Genomic DNA, 8630 nt, shown 5'->3' with positions numbered 1-8630 from the left:
CCACAGGCAGAGCAGCGTTTTACGGCCCGGCTTTGTCTCTCATCTCTGTTCTAACCTCAATTCCTCTGTGCTAAAGTTCAGAGCTCTCAACTCGGAACAAAAGCAGAAATAAGACACTGAACGAGACGTCCTCACGCAGCTTCATCTGACTGGTTGTTTGTGACCCGGAGACGAGTGGAGACGAACATCTGAAACTATTCAAGCACAACAGGACGTGAGTATAATACAGATTTATCAGCCAATCAATGATTATTTAAAGTGTTCTCGGGTCCTGTAATGGATAACCTCGAGATTAACTTTCAACTTTGTCTAACAGGACTTTCTGATGTTGACACTGAAAGATTTCACACATTAAATCCCTCATTTTTTCACTTTATTGTTTTGTAACTTCTATTACATGCAAATCTCTGCTTAACTTTAAAGGACCAATCCAAGTTTTTGCGTGATTGGTACCAGATATACTGTTGAGGTGTTTTACTGGGTTATTTCACAACTGTAGCAATACATTCAATTAACAACTTCCTTCTCCCTTAATGACTGATTGTGTAATTTCCACATTACAACAGGACATTAAAAGCTTTTTCTCAGCTTGTTTTATGGCCTGAATATCTGCAGCATTGGGGATGTTAGTTGTTTTTACATGTAACAGTAACTGTATGATGCATTTCTGCAGGTGAATTTTTTTAGATGGACCTGAACCACCATCTTCACAATCTGTGTACATTTGAAGATACAACGTCTACTGAAGGATTTATCCATCGTAATATTCAATAACTACTTGAAGATCTGCCGGCGTCAAATTTGTCCTTTTGTTGTAAATAAAAACATCTTTTAGAGGCTTGAAACTTCCCTCAAATTAGGAAATATGACATCAAAACATCCTCTTCTGGATTTCTCCTGATATTTGCAATTCTTTTTTCTTTTTTTTTTTGGCCTGCAGATTTTGCAGATCTGTAAGCAACATAAAAGGCAGACAAGACTTTTAAAACTCAAAGAACTTCCCAGTCTACAAGTTATTCTTAAAGGAAGTGAAATTTATGTCAAGCAGTGTTTGTTTTCTTGACAAGATTGAAATACTTTCAAATCTGTAGGCTAAACAGGTAGTTAGCTTAGCATAATTGCTGGAAACATGCTAAGGAAGCTAGCTGGTTCTGTCCAAACTTTAAAAAAATCCAAATGTCATATGTTGATTTTAAACATACATTTGACTGTTTTGTTGACATCGGTGTTGTTTCACAGCGACCGTAAAGAAAACTCCTTGAATGAGTATCGAGGTGTGTCCACCCTGTTTCTCCGGTGAGATAATAATCGTATCGTTTTTCATCTCTTTTGTCAGCTCTTCTGTCAGTGATGCCAAACTAAGATCTCAGCTTTCGAACTCCTCAGCTTTTGATTGACCCGGAAGCAGCGACATGGCCAACAGGAAGTCAGAGGTCCCGCGACGGATCGTGTCCAAAGACGGCCACAACAACGTGCGGATCGACAACGTGGAGGGGATGGTGAAGCTGTACCTGCACGACATCTGGACGACGGTGGTGGACATGAAGTGGCGCTACAAGCTCACCCTGTTCGCCTCCACCTTCGTCATGACCTGGTTCATCTTCGGCGTCATCTTCTACTTCATCGGCATGGTCAACGGAGACTTCGAGGCCGGCCTGAACTCCAACCACACGCTCTGCGTCATGAACGTGGAGACGCTCACCGGAGCCTTCCTGTTCTCGCTGGAGTCTCAGACCACCATCGGTTACGGCTTTCGTTACATCTCCGAGGAATGTCCTCTGGCCATCTTCACTCTGGTGGCTCAGCTCGTCATCACCGGCCTCGCCGAGATCTTCGTCACCGGCGCCTTCCTCGCCAAACTGGCTCGGCCCAAGAAGCGAGCGGAGACCATCAAGTTCAGCCAGTCGGCGGTGATCTGCTGGCACCAGGGCAAGCTGTGTCTGATGGTGAGGGTGGCCAACATGAGGAAGAGCCTCCTGATCCAGTGCCAGCTGACGGGGAAGCTCCTTCACTCCAAGGTGACCGAGGAAGGCGAGAAGACTCAGGTCCACCAGAGCTCAGTGGATTTCTACATGGACTCCAGTGACGAGTGCCCCTTCCTCATCCTCCCGCTCACCTTCTACCACGTCCTGGACGAGCGCAGCCCGCTGGCCGGACTGACCGCCGAGAACCTGCAGACTCGTGACTTCGAGCTGCTCGTCACCCTCAACGCCACCATGGAGTCGACGGCGGCCACGTGTCAGAGCCGCACCTCCTTCGTCCCTCAGGAGATCCTGTGGGGCTACGAGTTCAAGCCGGTGCTGTTCAGCACCACCGGGGGGCGCTATGTGGCAGATTTTAACTTCTTTGACAAGGTCCAAGTGAGCAACGACGCAGCCTTCCTCAGCAACCACACAGAGAAGCTGAAACTGGAGGAGGACTATAAGAAGGACTAGAGGACACATGTATGAGGGGCAAATCTAAAACTTCAGAGCGAGTTCCTGAACGCAGCACGGTGACGTCCCAACAATCTCAGCATCATGTAAAATGCTTATGTTGAATAATTTTGGTCAGATTTATGAATTTGTTATGTTATGTTAGTGCCTATTAAACATTTACAATATGCTTAAGTCTTTCTACATGACAATTTTCTTGGAAAACAGAAGCTGTTGTGTTGTAGGACAGACATTTATACATTATAATGCAATAATAATACACTGGGCTTGGTGGTACATTATTATGGAAGCTCATAACAATTAATCGCTTTTGTTTGGTTAAAAAAACAAAGTCTCTTTATTCTGTAAAAATAAAAAAAAGAATGTGGAAACTGAAAATGAATGCCTTGCAATGCATGCTGGGACCGTTTCTAGCCACCAACGAACCTGTATATTAATGGTGGAAAGTACATTTACACAAACACTAGAATTGAGCACAAATGTTACACTTCTAAGCACATTTTGCTGATGTTTATTTAGGTTACATTTTTTTTATATAAGACTTTTATATTTATCAGAGTAAATTTGCTGATCCTGACGCTGACTTCCAACCATTTAAGGGAATAAACTAGTTGAACGAACCTTTTGAAGGACAGAACACGTCCAACCAGCAGCTCCACTGTTTCAGTCAGCTGGCTTTTGTTGTGGCAACACCAGCGAGCTTGGACGGGCCTTTACTGAATGTGTCTGGTCCAAACAACCTGCTGGTCCAACTGATCTTCTACTGTCACAGACACAAAGGTCAACAGGAACTTTGAGTCTGAACATCAACCTGAAAGATGCATTCATCTTATATCAATACTGGGATTTATTTTTTTACCTCCAGTGAGTTGACGGGCCAAGTTTAGAGTTTTTATATATTAATCATATTAATGGAATATTACTTCATTGACATGTCAGCAGCGTTTTAATGTTGTCATGATAGAGCTACATTTCAATATATAATAACATTGAAGTGTCTAAATGTGTAAATGAATGCTTACATACCAACTGATTAAATATTTTTGGTATAAAATATTGATCTGAAAAGTAACTGAAGCTGTCTGATAAATGGTCAGCTTAGGTTAGGTTAGGTTAGGTTAGGTTAGGTTAGGTTAGGTTAGGTTAGGTCAGGTCAGCTTAGGTTAGGTTAGGTTAGGTTAGGTTAGGTCAGGTCAGCTTAGGTTAGGTTAGGTTAGGTCAGCTTAGGTTAGGTTAGGTTAGGTCAGGTCAGGTCAGCTTAGGTTAGGTTAGGTTAGGTTAGGTCAGGTCAGGTTAGGTTAGGTTAGGTTAGGTTAGGTCAGGTCAGGTTAGGTTAGGTCAGGTCAGGTCAGGTCAGCTTAGGTTAGGTTAGGTTAGGTCAGGTCAGGTTAGGTTAGGTCAGGTCAGGTCAGCTTAGGTTAGGTTAGGTTAGGTTAGGTTAGGTTAGGTTAGAGTTAGGTTAGGTCAGGTCAGGTCAGGTCAGGTCAGCTTAGGTTAGGTTAGGTTAGGTCAACTTAGGTTAGGTTAGGTTAGGTCAGCTTAGGTTAGGTTAGGTTAGGTTAGGTCAGGTCAGGTCAGGTCAGGTTAGGTTAGGTTAGATTAGGTTAGGTTAGGTTAGAGTTAGGTTAGGTGACGTTAGGTTAGGTTAGAGTTAGGTTAGGTTAGGTTAGGTTAGGTTAGGTCAGGTTAGGTTAGGTTAGGTTAGAGTTAGGTTAGGTGACGTTAGGTTAGGTTAGAGTTAGGTTAGGTTAGGTTAGGTCAGGTTAGGTTAGGTTAGGTTAGGTTAGCTTAGGTTAGGTAGTTACTTTATTAATCCCCGAGGGGAAATTTTTTTTCGCTACAGCAGCAAACAGAAGCAATAAGATAATAATAGAATAATAGAAAAGCAATAAAAAAGCAGTAAAAAATATTAAATATAAAATATTTAAAAAAATGCAGCTGAGTTTAAGTATAAAATGGCATCAAATGGAAAAACCCAAGTAAAGTAAAAGTACCTTCAAATTGTACGTAAATACAGAACTTGAGTGAATGTACTTGTCTTTTTTATAGTCTGGATGAGCTCCAGGGGACATTTTATTCTGAAGTCCTCGACCGGATGTCGTGTCCAAGCTAACGGAGCGTAAGCTAGGCTAACAGCTGGGAGGGCTAACAGCTGGGAGCGCTAACACCGGTTTGTTTGTGTGTTCGCGACGTCCATAAGAAGAATTCAGGGTCCGGGAAAGTTGAATGAAAGCGTCTGTGTGACGTATTAAAGGTCCGACATGAGCGTGACTTTGGATATCCGACTGAAAAGAGCCAACAAGGTTTATCACGAGGGGGTGAGTAGCTTCGTTAGCCACAGTTAGCATCTCATGTAGCCTGCTCAGCTAACGACACCTTTAACGTGTCTGTCTTTATTTATAACTGTCAGTTAACCAGCTGGTTAATCAGCTAACTAGTAGCCCTCACATGACCCGCACCTGATTGTGGTTAAAGTCAAATATGCCCCTCCCCCCCTCAGATGATCACCTGTCAGTCATGTGCAGCTCCCGTGACCGGAAGTTAGCTTCCATTGATTGACAGCTCTGAGCTACTGATTCTCTGTTTTACACATTTTAATGCTGCAAAAGCCTTTTAGACATTTTAGATAAAGTCTAAACTCTTTGTGGAGCTTTAAGAAACTTTTATTGTATTTGTGAAAATATTTAATGCTTTCATTTATTTTACATCATTAGACCACATTAGTCCACATTAGACCACATTAATCCACATTAGTCCACATTAGACCACATTAGTCCACATTAGACCACATTAGACCACATTAATCCACATTAGTCCACATTAAACCACATTAGACCACATTAGTCCACATTAGACCATATTAGACCACATTAATCCACATTAGTCCACATTAGACCACATTAAACCACATTAGTCCACATTAGACCACATTAGACCTGGTCCAGATCTAAACCGACTGTACTTAGACAGGTCAGACCTGGACTACATTATCATAGAGACGGTTTAAAACACAGTTTCTGAAATGTAGTCCAGGTATGACTGATTTTAGTCAGGTGGTTTTAGATCAGGACCAAGTCTAATGTGGTTTAATGTGGACTAATGTGGACTAATGTGGTCTAATGTGGTTTAATGTGGACTAATGTGGACTAATGTGGACTAATGTGGACTAATGTGGTTTAATGTGAACTAATGTGGACTAATGTGGTTTAATGTGGACTAATGTGGACTAATGTGGTTTAATGTGGACTAATGTGGACTAATGTGGTTTAATGTGGACTAATGTGGACTAATGTGGTCTAATGTGGTTTAATGTGGACTAATGTGGTCTAATGTGGTTTAATGTGGACTAATGTGGACTAATGTGGTTTAATGTGGACTAATGTGGGAGAAAAGCAGTGAAATGTCCCTTTTTTTTTTTTAAAGTTCACAAATAAATTTAAGGTTTCAAAAAAGAAAAAGTTGGTTCCAGACAGAATTCACATTTTATCTGAAATGTCTTAACAGATTTTTCAACTTTAAAAGGAGCAAAAAAGATTATATCTGAGATGATATTGACAGGACTGATGGTGATGATCAGTTTCATGGATGTGACGCTGGGTTTTCCCTCCATTAATAACAGGTGCATCAGCTGAACCACTATAGATGCACTATAAGCTTCGTGTTACCAATATTAGATTGTAATGGCAGACGGGGTTATTTTTTAACGTACATTTTCTCGTGATAATTTTCCAAAATGACCTCGAAAACCCTGCGACACTTTCTGGGCGTGAGGTTTTAATTACCAGGCGGAGCGGCTGAGACGGTGAACAGTTTTTAATTTGTTGTGTGCAGGAGTCGGTGGCCGGCGTCATCGTGCTGGTGTGTAAGGAGGCGCTGCAGCACCACGGCATCTCTCTGAGCATGGAGGGCCTGGTGAACCTGCAGCTCAGCTCCAAGAGCGTCGGCGTCTTCGAGGCCTTCTACAACTCCGTCAAGGTGAACCTTTCAGACGCCCTCACGACCATTTGGTCAAACCGCTCCGACACCGAGAAGTTAGATTTATCAGAACCACTAAATACACATCCTCACTTTTACTGAAACAATCAATCAAGTTTAATTAGCAGGAAAGATTATTAGTCGTAAAAACAGGAAATGAACGAGTCGTTTTCCCGTGAACGTCTCCGCCGACACCTCGTTCTGCGTTTCACGGACGTTTATTACACGGAAGTCTTAGAGACGATGACTTTATTAAACTGTTGCTAATTAAACCGCGTCGCAGCCCATCCAGCTGATCAGCAGCAACATCGAGGTGGCGAAGGCGGGAAAAATCCCCGGAGGCAAGACGGAGATTCCCTTCGAGTTCCCGCTGCACACGAAGGGCAACAAAGTGCTCTACGAGACGTACCACGGAGTCTTCGTCAACATCCAGGTCGGTTCGGATGTGTGCTGAAGCTGTTTGTACATAAAAGTGATTGTAGTCTGTAATTTATGAAACATTTCTGTCAGAGCCCCGCCCCCTCACAGTTCATTGACCCACCGCAGCGCAGAGCCCGACCCTTTCAAACCCGCTGGAATAATTCAATAATTTATGTACAATTTAAATAGTTCTTTCTTCTTCTGGTGTCCTATCAGCAAACTCAAGAGTTCTTCTTCTTCTTCTTCTTCCTCAGTACACGCTGCGCTGCGACATGAAGCGCTCCCTGCTGGCCAAAGACCTGAGCAGGAACTGTGAGTTCATCATTCACTGTCAGGTGAGTGAAACCTACCTGCTGTGGGACAGACTGCTGTCACCATGGAAACGAGGCCTCAGGAGTTTTAGGACTAAGACCAGGTTCAGACCTGGAATGGGGTCTGTGTATATATATATATATATGTGTGTGTGTGTGTGTGTGTGTGTGTGTGTGTGTGTGTGTGGCGTCAACTGTGTATAATAAGCGTCTGTTTGTTTTTCAGCCACAGAAAGCTAAAGTGGTTCCGACTCCGGTGAACTTCAACATCACTCCAGACACCCTGCAGAACGTCCGTGAGGTGACACCCCTTCACATACTCTTTTTAAATATATATATGATAATAATAATATATACTTTTTAAAGCTTGACTCAGTTTAATTCAACACTGACTGGACGAACGTCCTTCCTGTCCCCAGAGGGGGGCGCTGCCAAAGTTTCTCATCAGAGGCCATTTGGACGCCACCAGCTGTGTGATCAGCCAGCCGCTGACCGGAGAGGTGGTGGTGGAGAACTCCGACGTCCCCGTCAAGAGCATCGAGCTGCAGCTGGTCCGGGTGGAGACCTGCGGTGAGTTGGTACCGACGACCTTCACGTCCAGCTCTCGGTGTGGCGGCGGGGTTTGAAATGTGTGCTGCGTTCAGGCTGCGCCGAAGGATACGCCAGAGACGCCACGGAGATCCAGAACATCCAGATCGCTGAAGGCGACGTGTGCCACGGCCTCCCCATCCCCATCTACATGGTGTTCCCCCGACTGTTCACCTGCCCCACGCTGGAGACCACCAACTTCAAAGTCGGTCAGTCAAACCGCCGCCGACATTCGATCTGTTTCCTGTTGTGAGCAGATCTTCACTGAGGAGCTGTTGAGCAGCGTCACACCTTTCAAACGTGTTTCTGTCCTTCAGAGTTTGAAGTCAACATCGTCATCGTGCTCCACGACGACCATCTGATCACCGAGAACTTCCCTCTGAAGCTGTGCAGAGTCTGAACCGGGAGGTGCTGGGAGGTCCCCGGTCTGACCTCTGACCTCTGACCTAACACCACAGTCTGACCTCTGACCTCTGACGTTCTTCCACTCTGGAGAAAGAAACCCGCATTAATGAGTCCAGGTTTTCCTTCATAAGTGTACATAACTGTTTTTTTTTATTCTAGTTTAATAAAGTTTAATTTTTTAAAGTGCACGTTGTAGTTTCCATTTTTTATATATATATATTAGCATATTGTATATACATGCAGTTCAAAGCCAACGTTGTCATCTCACAATCAGGAGCTTCTGGGAATGTAATGTTTTAAATTCTGGACTATATGCATAAGTGTGTTTTAATAATAAAACATATTTTAGATGACATGCTATAGTATGACAAACTTTACGTTTAGGTTATTAGTTTTGCAGGAACATGCAAATTCCACGTAGACACACCCAGGTGGGAATCGAACCCAGGACCTTTAGATTGAGATGACAACACTGAACTGCACCACTGTGTTGCCA

At 43.5% G+C, this 8630-nt stretch overlaps 2 protein-coding genes across 4 annotated transcripts; both read left to right on the top strand.

Moving 5' to 3' along the window:
* Nucleotides 1-86: 86 nt before the first annotated feature.
* On the top strand, nucleotides 87-2609 carry kcnj15 (potassium inwardly rectifying channel subfamily J member 15). Of its 2 annotated transcripts, XM_069145783.1 has the most exons (3): nucleotides 87-214; nucleotides 1240-1296; nucleotides 1387-2609. In XM_069145783.1, exon 3 carries the CDS (start codon nucleotides 1413-1415, stop codon nucleotides 2433-2435), a length of 1023 nt encoding a protein of 340 aa, XP_069001884.1. In that variant the 5' UTR covers nucleotides 87-214; nucleotides 1240-1296; nucleotides 1387-1412; the 3' UTR covers nucleotides 2436-2609. The 2 variants fall into 2 exon arrangements, with proteins under 2 accessions (XP_069001884.1, XP_069001885.1); XM_069145784.1 differs by lacking the exon at nucleotides 1240-1296 and having other exon boundaries at nucleotides 1337-2609.
* Nucleotides 2610-4555: 1946 nt separating this feature from the next.
* vps26c (VPS26 endosomal protein sorting factor C) lies at nucleotides 4556-8322 on the top strand. 2 transcript variants are annotated; one of them, XM_069145785.1, is made up of 8 exons: nucleotides 4556-4753; nucleotides 6267-6410; nucleotides 6694-6843; nucleotides 7085-7165; nucleotides 7368-7442; nucleotides 7561-7711; nucleotides 7786-7938; nucleotides 8047-8322. In XM_069145785.1, exons 1-8 carry the CDS (start codon nucleotides 4697-4699, stop codon nucleotides 8127-8129), a joined length of 894 nt encoding a protein of 297 aa, XP_069001886.1. In that variant the 5' UTR covers nucleotides 4556-4696; the 3' UTR covers nucleotides 8130-8322. The 2 variants fall into 2 exon arrangements, with proteins under 2 accessions (XP_069001886.1, XP_069001887.1); XM_069145786.1 differs by lacking the exon at nucleotides 6694-6843.
* Nucleotides 8323-8630: the final 308 nt, after the last annotated feature.

The sequence above is a fragment of the Embiotoca jacksoni genome, unplaced genomic scaffold (assembly GCF_022577435.1).
Source record: "Embiotoca jacksoni isolate LCO1_2020_lvr unplaced genomic scaffold, fEmbJac1.0.p SCAF_13, whole genome shotgun sequence".
In the NCBI taxonomy this organism is placed as follows: domain Eukaryota; kingdom Metazoa; phylum Chordata; class Actinopteri; family Embiotocidae; genus Embiotoca; species Embiotoca jacksoni.
Note: the sequence above shows the minus strand (reverse complement) of the source record. Positions and strands in the feature narration are given on the sequence as shown.

What these genes read in the sequence shown, in the direction of transcription:
- kcnj15 (XM_069145784.1), top strand. Translation starts at nt 1,413, where the DNA reads ATGGCCAACAGGAAGTCAGAGGTCCCGCGACGGATCGTGTCCAAAGAC.
- vps26c (XM_069145785.1), top strand. Translation starts at nt 4,697, where the DNA reads ATGAGCGTGACTTTGGATATCCGACTGAAAAGAGCCAACAAGGTTTAT. An exon ending in ACAAGGTTTATCACGAGGGG is followed by an intron (nt 4,754 to 6,266) that starts GTGAGTAGCTTC and finishes TGTTGTGTGCAG; the next exon opens with GAGTCGGTGGCCGGCGTCAT. An exon ending in GGTCCGGGTGGAGACCTGCG is followed by an intron (nt 7,712 to 7,785) that starts GTGAGTTGGTAC and finishes TGCTGCGTTCAG; the next exon opens with GCTGCGCCGAAGGATACGCC.